General features: G+C 43.1%; 1 protein-coding gene across 1 annotated transcript in view; it reads right to left on the reverse strand.

Moving 5' to 3' along the window:
* Positions 1–3329, reverse strand: part of LOC122533717 — a 20906-nt gene extending 17577 nt beyond the window's left edge. Inside the window, exons 1-2 of the mRNA XM_043663702.1 lie at positions 3231–3329; positions 3033–3041 (exon numbers count right to left, since the gene is read on the reverse strand). Coding sequence (XP_043519637.1) covers positions 3033–3041; positions 3231–3329 — 108 coding nt within the window. The remainder of the gene's footprint in view (positions 1–3032; positions 3042–3230) is intronic.
* Between the last annotated feature and the right edge of the window lie 15355 nt (positions 3330–18684).

An 18684-nucleotide genomic window follows, 5' to 3' on the forward strand; every position in this document is an offset into this window, starting at 1 on the left:
AAAATGCCGTAATCACCACAAAAGAGGGGAATGAAGACAACCTCAGCGCTGGCACGCTGTGGAAGGCAGAGCCATTCCTTCACCGTTAGTAATTATTTTTCTTAATATTCTCTTTAGTTGAGACACTAAATTTTTTATTGAAATAAATTTTTTAATTTGTTGCTAATTTGGATGCATCACTATTGCATGATATTTACACTCGCAATTGCAGGGATTTGAATATAATATAATATTATGTAACATAATATGATTAAATATTCTTGAATAAATATTTTTTTTATAGTCGTAGCGCTCTGTCTGAATAAATATATACACCCGTAGTTAATAAATAAATGATACAATATGCACAGACATTATTACAGAAAACGCCGGTGACATTCGATGTCACACCTCGCTTCCTCTGGAAATGATTTTTCACTAGGGATGGGGTTGAATGTTTATTAGATGATTAATGTTTTTTTAATATTTTCTTCGTGAAGTGCTTCGTTGCTTAATATTTAGTGCCCGTGATTAATATTTTCTTCGTGAAGTGCTTCGTTGCTTAAGTTTGAATTGCATTTGGAACGAAGGAATCCAGCCGTAGGTAGGGTGGGTGAAGTTAATAGCTTTACTCTGGACTAGTGATGAATAATAAAAAAAAAATTCGGATTTTCGTATGTGATGTTGATGGAATATCGTTGATTTCATTCATAAAGTCTGATACTCCATGAGCATCCCAACATGATTATTTGATCACTGGTTGTCAGTGGATGGTTGAAGTTTGAAGAATGAAGCCATTGAGATGTGTTAGTTGATGCTAATAAGCTCGTGCGTTGAGTATGGTAGAATATATTGATATATCCAAGAACGAATGAAGTTGCGGAGTTGTAGTTCTCGAGTTTGAGTTAGGTTCGTTTGAGGGTTTATACAAAATAATGAAGTGCAGTGTAAGGGTAAATTACGCATTACTATGACACTGGGTTTACATTATTATGACGCTGGATTTGCTCGCTTTAACTTATTACAATGAACTACTCGTGATTTACGTTTGTACAAAATTATAACATTATTATTATCTAATATATCTAGAACTTCGTGAGGTCCGATATACTCTGATTCGAATTTATTTCGCTTTGGTTTACATAATATATAAATATTTCATCTTTATTATAATTTGAACATTGAAGGAATTCGCATTTTAATGGATGTAATTTTAAATACGCGTTTTGTAGACGCTGGGCTAGTTTATTAAATTCTTTTCCATGTTCTTGGAGCGATCGTGCGTATGTGACAATGTGATTGAAGTAAACGAACATTTTGGTTTCCTGTAACCATGTCAAAATGGTATCTATTAAACGTTGGAAAGTGACTGGTACATTTTTATATCCAAACGGCAATCGCGTGTACTCATAGGTACGTAAGGTATGGAGAATACTATTTTTCTCTGCGTCTTTTTCCTCCATTCCAAATTCATTAAAATTACTGGTAAGTTCGAACATAATAAAGTACGTAGGAGTTGACACTTACATAGCTGCCGTAGCGTGCTGACATGTGTGATTGTGCTCTGTGAAGTTTTTATTACAAACCCGGTGAGTTTACGTTTCTCGAAATCCAACGTAGCATAAATAAAATAAATCTGGTGAAGAATCGCGTTACTGGTTCACATTCAATATAGTGCCTCTTGATTAGATTTTCCTAACTAGGAAATCTATATCGAAGATGAAAAATCTCCAATTGCAAGCGATTCGAATTTAAACCGCAACAGTTTTCCCCCTCCGTGGCAACTCTCTGGATCGTCGCTACAGATAAGACGTGATAATAACAACAATAAGAAACGTAGGCTAGATAAAGATGGAGATATAAACGCAGCCGCATGCATATCGTCGATCAACCCTGGTAACAGTACGAATAGAATACCAGATTCTATTGAAGACCCTACGGATGTCGTTGAAGCAACGACAAATCAGAATCCGACCAAAGAATCCGCTCCTCTACCATTAATTCTTAACAACATTATTGACATTCAAACAATGACAAACTTCTTGGAGAAAGTCATAAACAGGAACGAATATAAACTGAAAATCAATAACAACCACATAAAAATTTTTCCGACCAACCCCGGTAAGTATAGAAAAATAAACACTTACGGATGCTCAATGCAAATTTCCATACAATCCAATTAAACCAAGAGAGAGCATTTCGTATTGTCCTTCGTGACATCCATCACTCGGTGAACTAAGACGAACTAAAAACTGAATTTTCGAAACTTGTTCATGAAGTAATTAATATCAGTAACATTAAACACAATATTACAAAGAATCCACTATCTCTATTTTATATTGATCTAAAACAAAAAGCTAATAACAAGGAAGTATACAATATAAACAGATTAATGAATTCTATTGTCAAAATCGAACCGCCCTACAAAAAAAGAGAGATCGTACAGTGCAAGAAATGCCAAAGATACGGACAAAATTATTCTAACATTACACACAAAAATATTCTAACACCGCGTATATTATTGTGTCAAATGCTCTGAGCCTCACCCAATAGCACAGTGCAACAAATTGGCCGAAACTCCAGCAAAATGTGTTCACTGCTTAGAGGAAACCACACCGCTAGCTACAGGGGATGCCCAGTTTGCAAGGAATTCTACAGTAAAAAATTTTCTAATCCTAAAATCATGGACACAACGAATCATCCACGAAATGCCCATAACTACACTATTCAACATTATACGCCCAGGCGGTCCATAAAAACTTATGAAACGATATATGATTTTACGTTACAAAGTAGTATTCCTGGCTTTCAAAACATTGATAATTTTCGCAGACTGGAGAAACTAATTGAAAAACAAATGGAGCAAATCACTACCCTAGTGTCATTACTAACAATTGTCGCAAATAAACTGACATCTAATACATCAAAATGAACCACTACGTATAGCACTCTGGGACGCCAATGATCTAGCCCAGCATAAAAACGAGCTAGAATTCTTCTTAAATAGCCAAGACATACAAGTAATGCTCATTTCTGAAACGCAGTTTATAAACAAAAATTTCCTAACATTACACGGATACAAACTCAATCATACATAACTTCCGCGTGGAAGAGCCCATAAGGGCTCTGCAATTATCATCAAATCCATTGTGAAAAACTATGAACTCCCATCATTTGAATCAGACTACTTTTAATCAACGAATTTGGCTATAGAAGGCTGGCATAGTCCAGTTACGCTATCTGCGGTATACTATCCCCCTAAACACAATCTCTCTAAAGACAGCTTTGACCACTTCTTCGAAAGCTTGGGAGAAATATTCATCGCAGGCGGCGCCTTTAATTCCAAACATCCACAATGGGGAAGCAGAATCATCACTACAAGAACTCTACCAAATTCAATTGCCTAAGTCCAAATGAATCCTCATATTGGCCAACTGACCCAGACAAACTACCAGATCTGCTGGACTTCTTTGTGATCAAAAATATCTCTTCGAGTTTCACAAAAATCAGCTCTTTACTAGAACTTTCTTCAGATCATACACCTGTTATTGCTGTTATTGAAAACCGGCCAAGCGGACGAATTCACAACCAACTTACAAACTGGCAAGAATTCAGAGAAGCTTTCAACACATCCTTAACAAGCCTGTTGCCGCTAAGAATAATATTGACGCAGTAGTGGATTGTTTTAGCAACAACATAATAAATGCAATCCGTTCCTCTTTACCCATTCAGGAATCCATAAGAAATCAGGCCTATCCGGACTACATAAAGAGAAAAATCTCAGAAAAACGTAAACTCAGAAGAATATGGCATTCTAGTGGACTATTTGAAGTCAGGCGTAAGCTCAATAAAATTACGGCAAAACTGACGAAGTCCTCCATAATTTCAAAAACAACTGTTAAAAATCTACAGAACTTCTCGCCCACTCCAAACAATTTCTCGTATCCGCACTACGCAAGGAAGATGGGCACGTAGTCCTACAGAAAAGGCGAATGTGTTTGTTCTCCACTTAACTGAAGTATTTAAACCTCATTGTCTATCGACGAACTTAGAAGAAGCAGAGATTCTAGATTACCTACAATCCCCTATCCAGATGTCCCTTCCTATCTATACCTTTACTGCCGCAGAAGTGAAAGATGGTTCAGCTTCTCAACTCCAAAAAAAGCACCGTCGCACGATAGAATAAATAACGAAGCGATCACACAGCTCCCGAAAAAAGGAATTGCACTCCTCACATCGATATTTAACGCAATCTTTCATCTAGGGTATTACCCAAAATCTTAGAAACTGTCAATCATCTCCCTTATCCATTAGCCGAGAAAGCCGATCCACGAGGCAAACTTGTATAGTTCAATCAGTTTATTGCCACACATTTCTAAGTTATTTGAAAAATTACACATCAACGCTTCCATTCCATATTAAAAGAATTGGAGGTTATTTCTGACCACCAGTTTGGCTTTCGTAAGCTGCATTCAACAATAGAACAAGTCCACCGATTAATTTATGAAATCAGTCAAGACCTAGAAAAGAAAGAATACTATTCCTAAACATCCGAAAGGCATTTAGAAATATCCTACCTCATTCTTACTACTTCATACTTCAATCATACGCAACTAATAGACCCTTCAGAATGAGATACCTAGACGTTAACTGAATTCCTATTAACTCCGAGGTTCCGCAAGGTAGTGTCCTTGGACCCCTCTTATATTCCCTGCATACAGACGATCTACATACTCCCTCAGAGGTACTCACTGCAACATTCGCGAATGATACAGCTCTATTATCATCTCATGAAGATCCACAAATAGCATCTACGTCTCTTCAAGAAAGCCTCGCCGCCTTGGAAAAATGATTCCACAAATGGCGATTTAAAGTAAACGAAAGTAAATCAACGCACATTTACCGTACGAAGACAAAATTTCACGCCAGTGTCTTATAACAAATCAATAATTCCGACCAAAGATTCGGTTAAATACCTGAGACTACACCTCGACAGAAGATTAACGTGGAAACAGCATATAAAAGCTAAATATAACCAATTGAAGTTAATAGTTAAACAATATTACTGGTTCGTAGGTAGACGGTCAAATCTAAGCCTAAAAAATAAACTACTACTCTACAAAGTCATCTTAAAATCCATCTGGACCTACGGAATTCAACTTTGGGGTACAGCGAGCAATTCCAATATCGAGATACTTCAACGCTTCCAATCCAAAACAGCAAAAATAATCACAAATGCATGGTATGTAACAAACGAAATAATCTACCGTGATCTCGGGATCCCTACAATTAAAGACGAAGTATCAAAACAGATGCAACTCAAGCGTGAGTAACCACCCTAACCCTTGGTCACTCAACTGTTGGATTCTACAGTACACACACGACGACTAAAAAGATACTACTCTCTGGACCTTCACTATAGATTTATATACATATTTACACTATTTACAATTAGTGCGAGGATGGTGCAAGGAAATGAAAGGATTGTATTTTGGTGATGGGTAAGGTGAGGAAAAGTTGTGCGTTTCGTCTCAGCGTCGCTGCCTAGACTCATTAGTGGGGCTGATGGCAGCGACCCCTTACTCCAGACGCTTGTTTTTTTTTCTAACTACTCGCTAGGCTGGAGAGGCACCCATCCTAGCGGTGTTCCGCACTCTGTTTGCTTAACATCGTTAGACTTGATTTTTTTGATTTTTAGATACTTTATTACAAATAGGATTATGTACATAATAAGATATAACAATAGTTTACATTAGTAGTACCNTTTCGTACATCTATTAGGCTCTCTAAGGTTGTCATTTCGTGTGCTAATGCTTGTAGTTCGCTTGCTTGGTTATTTTGCCTACCATACTGCTTGCTATAGCTATTGCTGTTTGTTAATACTTCCTTATATATGAGGGTGTGTTGTGCTCTTGTATTCCTGTTCGATTCCTGGTTTGTTCCTCTCATTTGGGATTTTTCTTCGTTTAGTACCGAAAAATTTATATTGTTGTTACCTGATTGCTGGGTTGACTGCTGCCTCTGGAGCTGTAACCGTTGTTGAGGTACTTCTCTCGTTACTGTCGTCTTCTTATTTTTGTTTATCCATTCCAGTCGTTGAATGTATGTTGGACATTTAATGGAGTTCGCTGGGTGATCGTTCCCACAGTTAGCACATGTAGGTGCTACATTCCTGTCTTTTATGCATTCATTGGTTAGGTGGCTATCTGCACACTTGAGGCATTTAGGTTTGACGTGGCAGTTTGAGGTAGCATGTCCCCATTCCTCGCAACGGTGGCACTGCGTTATTGTTTTCTTATTAATGTATCTTTCCCACGTTATTCGCGTGTATGACAGATATTTTATTTTTTGGTTTAATGCTTTAATGGTGACATTGTCTTTCATTATAATCATATAGAGCGGTTTAGCAGTGCCTCTCATAGGATTACATTTGACTGCTTCGATGCCGAGCTTTTGGAGTTCCTGCGTGATGTCCTTTGTTGCTAGGTCGGGTGGCAGTCCGTGGACTACGAAGACCCTTGTTTTGTCTTTTCTGTTGGTGTAGATGTGATATTGAGTATTTTCATCAAGATTCTTGATTAGTTCATTATAGTCGCTATTTGTGAATGTATGTATGCTAAATCTGTTGGTTGCATATCTGATGAAGAGTTTTTCTTTGACGTACGTTTTAATTTTTGCTATTAATTGAGTATGTGAATTGCTATTATCGTGGATTACTACGGGGGGTGGTTTTTCCTTCTTTAATTTTAGTTCCTGTTTGGAATCGTCATTTTCCAGGTCCATTCCAAGTCTGTTCAGGTTCAGGTTCGTCTTGATTAAGAACTGCGAATCTGTTTTTTAGGGTTATGTACGTTGAATGATTTTTGTTCATTTTTTTATTATCTCTTTCGATCAGCATTCCTTTCCTTTTGTTGTTGTTATTATTAGTAGCTTGGATTAGTGTGCTAAATGAGCTACCATGTCTGTCTGCTTTTTCCTGTCCACGTGGTGGACACTCCTTGTTGAGGTTATTTTTATAGTCACTTAATTCAATGATTTGTGTTAGTTATTAGATGGGTTATGGTCTATGATTTTTCTGCACTTTTTCTGCACACTGATATGCACCACACCATATACTTCACTGGACGAGAACGAGTGTGGGACGAGAACCGCGGAACGAACCAGTTTTTCCGTTAGACTTCGACGCTAGGCGCACAGCCACTTGCGGCTTGTAGAAGTCGGTGTTCGAAACTCGTACTCGAGGGACTCTAGGCCGCTACATCACCTCCTTCCCAGTGATAGCGATACTGAGAAAAGGAAGCCTATGGAGGAGTGGATGTCAGATGATGGTGCTGTTCGCCACTCCTTTGTTTGTTGCTCGGTCCTGGTATCTTTTTCGGAAGTTGGATTACCCAGGGCCGGCCTCTTCTGTTGGAGATTCCACGTGGCTGCGGTTGGCGGAGACGCAGCGTGTACGTGGCCGGCTTTTTCGTTGTGACTCCAGACGTGATGCCTGCATACGCGCGTGTTACCGTATTGCCTTCTGCGACCATGCCGTGGCCAATTATCGTTGTCGTGGCATCCTTCCTCGATGGGCATCTGTGTCCTTCCTGATGCATCCTCGCTGGTGTGTCGTCGTCCCTTCCTTTTGTTATTGATGTTGCTTCTCGATTTTCCTTGGTTGCGTGTTCACATCATCGTCGGGCGATCACCAGTTGAAAGGTTGGTAGTATATGACTATGGTATATACATTTACACTATTTACAATTAGTGCAAGGATGGTGGAAGGAAATGAAAGATTGTTCGAGTGTTCGAAACTCGTACTCGAGGGACTCTAGGCTACAGACTCTAGTAGTAGTAACTACTCTGCATGCCACAGACCCACGCCAGCCTACATATATATAATCCTCAATGATGTATATATTGATTGTAATGCTCTTAACGAAGTAAAGAAAAAAAAACTGAAGTACTTCGCACTTCTGAGTTGGTCTAAAATTTTTAATATGCTCGATAGGGGGTACGCATCTGGAATACGTTATTCTTTTAACGCTCGAACTTCGGTAATCGATAACCTACACACCAAAAATGATATAACTTAAAAAATATAGAATTTATAAGTACTTATAATACTATAATATTAATAATCAAAATCTGTCTCCGTAACTTAATTTGATTTATGATATGCTCGCGTAAAAACGGCTATTTTGTGAGAGAAATATTTTTGGTATTGCCAATTAATCTTTCATTACAATGAACTTAGGAATATTGTTCCGTCGACCAGTTATGTTATAAATTCCGAATTTCCATAAGGATGTGATAAAGTACGTATTAAACGTACTAAAATACGTAATTTACAGTTATATACTACGTGGAAAAAATCTTCACGGCTTTTCCGTAGTTTGAAATCGGCGTAAAATCATAGAAAAAGATTTTCGAAGAACGGACACACCAAGCAGGTATGCTGATTGTAATAATTATGTTCGGACCCAATCAATATATTTATTTAAGGACAGAGCTCGGTGATGCGAATACATTCGCTATTTATTTGTCCATCTTTCGCCAGTCGAACGTGATATTATTCGCAGTTAGTAGCCAGTCCTTCGACAGTCTTTCATTAGTCATTCGATGTCGGACAGATCAATTGTGAAAGATCAGTATACATCTATGCCTGTCATAGTTGAATCTACTATGCGAGATTAATTTAGTGGACAACGTTTTAACTTAGTGAGTAGACATTCAATTCGGTTAGGTTAATTTATGGTTTACGATCTCTAGAAGAGCAGTGCGCGCATATAGACTTCAATTAGTTTTTAGATTATAATTTAGTCTATACTATGTTGTAGTAAAACGGATCCCACATCACGAAATGAGATCAACCTCTCATCCAAAGATCAACGCTGAGATCCTAAAAGAAGCGAAGTACATACCTTCTGAAGTTAACCTCACCAACAACCACGTGTTGTTCATAAACGATCATAACGAAAATCATTCAAAGACAGACTCGTTGCATGTGAATTATCAATCAATTCTCTCTCGCCTTTGTTCATTTCGATTAAAATGACGACATTAACTCTTGTGTCCGAGAAAATTGTGACCTTCGTAAGCAAGAACGAGCTTTTTCAAAATACAACAATGTTCGGTACTTGGGTCTAAAGTTATCAAGATTCCACAAAAAAACATGTATTCAAAGACTGCGTAATCATTTTGAAACATTCAATAAAAGGACAAATTAGAACTCATCAAAAATTTCGAAAAAGTGTATGAACGGATAATTACAACAGACCGTTCTTCTGACTGTTCTGAACCAACTGCGCCTTCTTCGCCACCGTTTCTGCTTTCGATAAATTTGCCAAAAATCGACCTACCGAAATGAGGTGGATGAATAGAAATGTGGATCACAATTAACCCGGGATTACCCACGTGGGGGTCTAGTGCAGGTACGTCCCGGCCCCTAGACCCCCAGGTGGGTAATCTTGGGTTAAAAATGCATTTAATATGCCAATTAATGCAATTTTAAGATTGAGTAAAATTGAAAAAATTGTTTTATTTATGTCTGTTATTATTTGAAAAGATTGAAGTGGCGGAAGATAATTATGAAGCAGCCTGGAGTCATTTATAAGAAATATATAATAACAAACGTTCTCTCGTGTTACGCCGCTCTTTTACATGACATGCCCGCGATGCCCGTGATTTACCAAATCATACTTACCTGTATGTTCATTCACTGCAAGCGTTGGGCAGATTACAGTGAATAATCTGCTCTTGAGCATCGTCATTTCGTGACAAAAATGAGCGTAGGAACGCGAAGAATCTGGGAAAGAATCTGTTCAATGTCTACAATGCTTCACATCAATCCAAAGAATTCGATCATATGTCTACAGAACAACAATTGTCGCAACATTACTATGGTAATATTAATCGCGAAGGTGTTAAACATTCGTGATGAAGACAACGAATTCTCTTTGTCTCCTTGAACGCAATGACGCAACACATAAAATTAAATGTGTAGCGATCTATAGTTCCTCGAGTACGAGTTTCGAACACCGACTTGTACAAGCCGCAAGTGGCTGTGCGCCTAGCGTCGAAGTCTAACGATATTCGATGTTAAGCAAACAGAGTGCGGAACACCGCTAGGATGGGGGTGACCATCCAGCCTAGCGAGTAGTAGTTAGAACAACAAGCGTCTGAGGTATAAGAGGTGTCGCTGCCATCAGCCCCACTGATGAGTCTAGGCAGCGACGCTGAGACGAAACGCACAACCTTTCCTCCTCGCCTTTTACCCATCACCAAGATCCTATCCTTCCATCTCCTTCCTCTATCCTTGCACCAATTATAAATATGTGTAAATATGTAAATACCATAGTCATTTACTTACTACCTCCCTTCAAATGCAAAATACGTAACAGGGCACACGTGATATATCAATGCACAAAATTTAGTAAAATGACAATACAAGAGCGCATTGAAGCCCTGAAAAAAAAAGGAAATTATGTTTAAATTGTCTGTTTTCGGACAATCGTAACCTGAAAGATGTCGTGTTTACGAACTGCGAAACTAGTTTACATCAAGACGCCGAGATGAGTGTCTGTCACCGGGGAACCAACAATACCACTTTTGTTATTCCTGCGGCAGGCATTCCTGTGAACAGGTTAATGGCCATTGCGATTGTTCGTTTCTAGATCGAATGCAAAATATTGACACATACTCAAGCGGCAACTTCATTACGGAAAATCTCGCCGCAAGATTACGACTTCCGATAGAAAATCATGCTACGAAAATAAAAAGTTTAAACTGCAGTTAAACACAATCGATAGTAAGTTCGTTTCAGCAGCAATCAAATCATATTTCTCCAACATTCAATATTTAACCTTTATTTTTTTACGATTATGTGAATCGCGAGATCAACAAATCGATCGAATAAAATTCAAATTTGCTGCCAATATAAAATTAGAAAATCCACAAGTTCATTGGTCCAGGTCTAATTGATCGTGGAGAACAGTATGATACCACATAGCGGACAGGACATTATACTCAAAAAAGTATAGATGGATCATCGGGGTAAATGCATCAGACATTCTTCTACATTTCAATCTCAAGAATTTCTGGGAATTGAGGAAGAATCTCAACTGCAACACCTGACCTCACGAGGAACAGGAATGGGAACAACATTTTGTAAATCACGTTAGCCGAGACAAATCAGGGTATTACATAGTCGCTCTTTCATTCATCGAAGATACTTGGAAAGTCACATTCACGAACTCTAAAAAATTTATTCTAAATTTATTCTTCTCGATGGAACAAAGATTGAACTGTGATTCTGATTTAAAACGGAAATATACGGGAATATTTGAGTTTTGGCAACATGAGTCCGGTATTCAGTTTTTCATGTGGTATGAATTTCTGTGACATAGTAATTCTGCCATTCGTCCTGAACGAATATGTGTGTCCTCGTTGAATGAAAAAACACGTGAAATTATCTGGTGATCTGGAAGCATTCGACCTTGTTTAAATGCTTCTCCGACGGAGGGGGAGGGGGGGGGGTTATATAAGTTTTTTCGGTTAGTTCTCGTTTCTGTGGACGTCTTTCGACTTGACCACGTAAAGGAATTTGCATAACTTTTTCAATAGTTTTATGCTTTTCTTTCTTTTCTATTTATTTTCTCTTTATTTTTATCTCTCTTCCTTTTAACGAAATTGTGGCAGTAGGTTTCCCGGTGGAGATGTATTTGATGCTCCGTCACAGCGTCGAATATATGTAATCAATAATTTCCATGAAATCGATGATGTTCTTGTTCCGAGATGGCCGTACTAAATCGCCACCTAATCATATTATTATAAATAAGGTTAAATATTGTTAGCACAAAAATACCGAATGTTCTCACGCTCTGAATCCTGATTTAGTTTATAATATTATATTTTCTGTTCTTTTAGATATTTCCGTTTCATGTTTATGAAATCAAGATTCAGAAGCATCATATATATCAAGACGGTAATTGACTTGCAAAGCTGCTCTGTTTGTTGTCGTCTAGGAACGTCTAGCATCTTTTCGATGCTTTAATTTACCGATTTTCGATATGTATTTAACTGCTCTGCTGTATTAGAGCTACAACAAAGCAGTTAAATATTTCATGCTTCGAATGTCATTGACTGGACTAAACCGGCGCTTTCTAATAAAGACGGATTCGCCGGTATAAATGATTTAATATTCTTAACGAAATACAGTGTAATTCTCAGGAACAATTAATTAGATCAGTTAGATACGGTATAATTCTCTTGTAAGAAACAGCTCTCACATCTGATAAATTTTGATTCTCCATTTGCAAAGTTAGTTCGTATTTAACAACCAATCTCACGTTTGGTTGGACAAGACTTTTACACTCCAGATGATATTAAATTTACTACATTCATTCTCCAGTTGTTCTTGTAACGACATATTTTCTGGTCATTCGAGCCAGATACTGTTGTTACGACCACAATTACAGAATACTCTATTATTCTATGTATTTCATCCAAAGGCATATATGTGATATACTGCCTTAATTTTATTCTTTTTCTAATTCCTTTGTATTATTCTTTCCTTTTTCTAATTCTTTTGTTTTATTCTTTCTATTTAGCTAGTGTATTGTGAATGTTCTAATAAATTAGATAAGCAGAATAGAGATTCCTAGCTATATCAATTTTAATGTTTCTTTCACGTTGGTCAGGCGAACCAGCAACTCGAGATGATTTTCCGTATATTTGGTGAATTTTTTACAGCTAACTTAAAATAGTTTCAAATACAAATTAACATACAAAATTATTATATTTTAACGTTTTCTGTATCTTTGTATTTCAAAGAAGGAAATTTGTTAAACATTAAGCTCTATATTTGGTTTGTATGATATTTTATAAAATAATTGCTAAGATGCATCTTCGGCTTGTCGGATGTCTTTCGCTGGGTCGTTGAGAGCATATCGTATAATCTTTCTTAACTCCTATTAAAGTGAGATGTGAGATTTCATTGAAAATGGAGATCGATGTAGAAGCTCGATCACGAATCTGTTGGAAATCTCCTCTCAATTGGTCAACCAAAGTTTTTACGTGCCTCAGATAACTAAGCGGCCGTTTGTTTCTCTGTTCTTTTTTTTTTTTTTTTTTTTTTTACTGATTTATAAATGTAATTAATTGAGCATATCTCTAAACTCTAAAAAAATAGGTTACGCCACCATTTCAAAGACTGTTTTAGAAAGCAATATGTCAGGTCGTATTGATCTGCTTGATTAACACCGCTCATGTATTTTATATAATTCATAATAACATTTTTTTTACTGTAACTTTAATGCTACCACGTAAAATCATTGGTAAAAAAAACAACTTAAAAAAATCCAATGGTCCTTTTATATTTGAAGATACTTGCGGTCCTATAGATTTTTCGCCGGCTATGAACTATATTTTGAGGGATATTTCTTCGGATTCTGTGCAACTAATCCAATCGGAACTATTTGATTGTGCATCTTCTGCGGCATCACTGTCATTTTCACATTCACTGTCTATTATCATGACTTTTTGCCTTCTTACACTTCTTACTTCATTGCTATCCTCATGCTTTCCTTCCCTCTATCGTCAAGTGTTTTATGTATAGAAGTAATTTCGTCGTTCAATAACTTTCATCTTCACTTGAAGTGATTTTATTACCACATTCCATGCTTATAGGGCTCAAAAACTTTCTGTTGTAGAGATATAATATAACTGATGTTTATTAAATAACAATAATGGTAATAAAATAACAAATAATTACATAAGAGAAATAACACAAATTAAAGACTCAAATAAATCTTTTAAGCAACACAATTAACTCCTTTTCCCAATCAACTCTTTTTAACAGCTCTCTCTTGATGCTTTCTCACGACTCTAATCGATCCCATTTTGCAACTCGCTCGACTCTTCTCTTTTTGAAAAAGAAAAGCTCTCTAAGCCATCGTTGCGCTTCTCGCACCACATTCTTCTCATTCACGCATTTCTATGATTAATATTACGATATTTTGCATTTATTCAATCCATGTTCCCAGTGGGGCATATCCCCACTGGGTTGATACATCGATCCCGTCACGGGCGGCTTCGTGGCCATTCTTTTAAAGTTACAATAGAGACAGGGAGGGGGCTGCATAGAGGCCCCACTCCAAACGCGTGCATATGGCGCTTTGTCCTCGTTCAGACAATTTAATGGCTTCTGGTCACCGCCAGCAATGGTTGGCAACCCCCATTGTTTGTGATATTATTATATAAGTAAATAAATAAATAAATATATGTACAAAAATAAGTAATTACTGCTGACCAGTGGTGATTAGAGTATTATAGTAATAATGTGGCCGGGCCTAGTGGCCTCGCTCCCGGCATGGTGGCCATGCACGCCATGACCGGTAGGATGCCGCGTGCGCTTAAATTCGCGAGGTTGTTAAATTCAAAAGACGAGCGCGGCGCGGGTAGCTTCAGCTTAATATTGCATGGTCCGGGGCCGTGTGGATATTATTATTTCTCGAGCGCCGTGGGGGCCCCGGAGCGGGGCATCCCCGCTTCCACAAGATGATATTGCCGGGTTCCCGTGACGTGTTCGACGTATTCGTCACGGGACCACGCGATCGTCTCCGAAACGATCAGCCGTCTCATCAGGCCGGATGAGACACGCAGCAGAGCCAGCAGGCGATCATTCCATGGGTGCCAGGCTCCCAGGGCGCCCACGACGAAGCCATCGACGTGCACGGTGTAACCGCGCCCACGCAGCGAGTCGGCGAGGGGTTGATATTTGATAATCTTTTCCAACCTCGCCTTCTCGAGCGCTTCGAACGTATTTTCGAAGGGCACAGTCACGACTATGTCGGGTCGCAGGGCCGTGAGATCTTCGCCCACACCTGGGACTCGGAGATCGCCCGGGAACCTGGAGGCCGCAGCAAGCCGCTCGACAATGCGATTGTGTCGCAATTGACGAGTGGCCGCATGGGGGCCGCAATGACAGAGCACGTGGGGTAGGGTTTCTAGCTCATACCCGCATCGCCGACAGCGCCGATCACCGTCACCCCATCGACGCGCCCTATTTAAGGGAAGCACGTCGAGGCGCGCGCGGTGAATAAAGCGCCAGTCCGCGAAGCGAATATGCCGTCCTGTCCGCATGAAGTGATTGCTCACTCCATGCACCTCCATGACGGGAGGTAGCGTCGAAGACCTTACCCTGGTCGCGTTTGGTGAGAAGGGAGTTCATATAGTGCTCCGACAGAGCGGCCCCCATGCGGCCGAGGGCTTGCTGCTTGGCAGCCGGGGGAATAGTCACTCTCCGGCCGCCGCGTGCTAGGCACTCCAGCGAGAGCTCGCATCGCGCCCCGTTCCAGCGCCATCGAAAGTTGAACTTTCTCGCCGACCTCAATGCTGCTGATCTGACGTTGGACTAAATGACGCCGAATCAGTGGAGGGAAGCCTCATCTCTCCCTCGAGCGAACCCGAGAGGTACTCGGCAATATCCCCCTCCGTGATTGGCCGCCGTATTTTTCCACGGACGCTGGTTTCCAGCGATGACCTCGCGATGCGTGCAACCACCGGGTCATCCGCGTTCAGCATCCTAAACGCATGAGCCACGGTGGTGATGTCCGCGAGGTCGGCCAGCGGGAGGAGCCCACAGCCCCCCCACGAGAGGGGAATGAAGACCACCTCGACACCAGCTCGCTGTGGGAGGTTTAACCATCCCTTCACCATCCGTTTTATAATACGATAAGCCTCCGCTAATGGCGATTTACGAACTAAGCCACCCCGAAGCAAGAAGTCGAGGCGAGGCAGCAGGAATGTCGCCACGACCTCGGTCTTCTGCCAAGGGGTGAGGAGAGACGCGCTAACAGCATTGAGATCATTGATCAGCTCTTGAATGGCGCTGTACGGGATCTGATCAATGCGAACCCCCGTGGGGACTCCGAGGTGGGAGTAGGAGTCCCCTTGTTCCATGACGGGTAGTTGTTGTCCCGCCATCTGGAAGGTCGTCGGAACCGGAGCTCCCCCCTTCCCGAGGTGCAATGTCGCACACTTACGGGGGTTGAAGGAGAGGCCCAACGGCCTCGCCGTTTCCTCTGCTGCGTTCAATAATTCTACTATGCTACTCGGGGAGGTGGCGACGAACGCGACGTCGTCCGCGTATGCCACAGCTGCGATCCTCTCGCCCGCTACCTCAAATCCAGCTCCCGAGTCCCCCGGTCCTTCGATCACTAGATTGAAGAGGATCGGGCTCAAGGGGCAGCCCTGTCTCACCCCTGAGAGCATGGGAATGGCGTCAGTATGACCCTCACGGGCCCGCACGCGCACCGTTGCGCCCTCATAGAGGCTCATTACGGTATCGACGATCCTTACGGGCACGGAAGCGGCGGCGAGGGCATTTTTGATGACCGCATGGGGGACAGAGCCGAAAGCATCGGCTAAGTCCAGCCATGCGATCACCACTTCCTTTCTTCGAATGCGAGCATCTTCAATTATGCGCTGCAGCACGAAGGAGTGCTCAAGACACCCCTCGTGCGGCAGGAAGCCCTTCTGGGCATGGGACAAGCGGTCGTTAACGCGTGCCGAGCGCGTCAACCGGTCGGCCAAAACCGCGGCAAACAGTTTGACGACGACATCACCCATTGCGATGGGCCTCCAATTGCGCAGCTCCTCACGGTTGCTCTTCTTGTGCACTAGCACAATCAGGCTCTCCTTCCAACCACGAGGGATGTACTCCAGGCGAAAACATGCATTGTACACTGCGGTTAGGATCGCTGCTTCCGAGTCGGCCCTCTTAAGGTCCTCGTAGGTGACCCCGTCGGGCCCAGGGGCTTTCTCATCCTTCTGAGCCGACAGAGGACCTCGGAGCACCCCAGAGGGACAACCAGGGCATCATTGGAACAGGCGGACGGTTCCGCCATTTCCCGGGGCGCAGGGAGGGGACCAGATCCTTCCATCCGCGCGAAGGTCTCCGTGAAGTGCCTTTGGACAACGTCCTTGGGCACCTCACAGAATGGGGACTCCTTATTCAGGATTTCCCCGACCGCGCGCTTCTGGTTTGCCCGGTACAGCTTTTGTATCCTGGAGGCCTCCCTTATCCATCCGTCGCGGGTGGGAAAAGTTCCGCTGGGCTGTGCTTCGGAGACCCGCTCCGGTTGAGCCGCCGCGTTCGCCTTGCGTGACCGGCCGACGCACCTCTGGCGGTGTTCGCGTTCGCGTGTGTGCGCATTGCCCTCCTCGCGGGGAACAGCCGGGCCAGATTAGTGGCCACAGCTTCCAATTGATCGCTCGTCTGAACGGCGTTCGCTTCTTCCACGAGGGCGGCGCGGGTACGCGCTGCTGCCGCCTTGGCAGACAGCGATTCCCCGTTAACCGCTCCGTGGCGTCGGCTCTGGCCGTTCGATGCAGGAGGCGGAGGGTTGCGCACCCCGGTGTTCTCGCATTTAAAGGAAGGCACACTATTCTCGCCGCTCCTGCGGCGCCCCAGTGGGGTCGCCGGCGCGGGACCCGTTGATCGCGACTCGGAACCGTCGCTCGAGGGCGGGTTCCGGCGGTGAACTCACCCCCCTCTTCGCGTATCGACGGTGACATCCCGGCGGCTGCAGGTGCACCTACAAACGCAGCCCCGGACGGAACCGGGGCGCCGCGATATTGAAGTGACGCCCGGTCGGGTGGTGCACTCTGCGACCCTAGTTGGAACGTTTACGCGCGTTCCTCGCGGCCGCGTGTTCGTTTGACCCCTCCCTGCATCGGGGCGCACCACTCCTGCGCCTGCAGGGGGGGTAGAAGGTCGGGGCAACTGTCGACCCTCTTGTTGACAGTGGAGTTGTTGCTGTTGTTGTTGTTGTGGCTGCTGCTGCTGCTTGCGGGTGGAGGGTCGTGGGAGCTCAGCCCCTTTTCTTTTCTTATAGCGGACCTCTGCGGGGGTCCAGGCATCCTTGTCTCCGACGTTGGTAACTTCCTGGCTGTTTATCTTCGAGGGTGGAAGTAACCCGGTGCCTTCGGGCACTTTCGCCCCGATGGGTCGGGGGCTCCTCGCTTCTGGGGTCGCCCTTGGGCTTGTTTCAGGCGAGTGAAGGTCCTCCTCGATAGTGGGGAGAGGACAGACCGATGAAACGGGGTATTGTGGCGTACCGTTGTCCGTTAGCATCCCTCGTGCTAGGGCAGGCGGGGTTGTTGGGCTCCTCGCGATGCTGGGCTCGTGGGGGGACAGCAACGCCACCCGATTGAGACCGATGGCCGGCGGGGAGGTGGCGGGCGAGGGGATTGGCCTGCTGTATGATGGGGTAGAGATTACAGCCGCCGTTAGCACGGCTGCAGTAGGGGGCGGGCGGACGGGGGAGCCAGCGGCGAAGGGGATCGACCCTTGACGACTTCAACGAAGGTCGTTATCAGCGAAACGGGCGGGGGGTTGGGCCAGCTTCTCGCTGTTCGAGCCGGTGGGGGAGAGGGGGTGGAAGCCTTTGGGGTTGGGGCACTCGCGGGGGAGGTTGAACTCCCTTTCGGAGGGGTCCTTTTTTTACGTCTTGGGTGTGGCCCCGGGGACGACATTGATGAGCCCGTCGGTGTTCGCATCCCCGGGGGGGACCTCGCGGTGGGTGGGGTGGCTTTGGAGGATGTTGCAGGGGGGGTCTTGGAGTTTCCTCTTGACGCAGCAGCAGCAGCCAAGGCCGACGCAGAGACCGCCTTCTTCATGGGTGCTGCGCGACCCGCGCGCAGCTGGACGACGGTGGC

Source organism: Frieseomelitta varia, unplaced genomic scaffold (assembly GCF_011392965.1).
Source record: "Frieseomelitta varia isolate USP_RPSP 00005682 unplaced genomic scaffold, Fvar_1.2 scaffold_548, whole genome shotgun sequence".
NCBI lineage: Eukaryota > Metazoa > Arthropoda > Insecta > Hymenoptera > Apidae > Frieseomelitta > Frieseomelitta varia.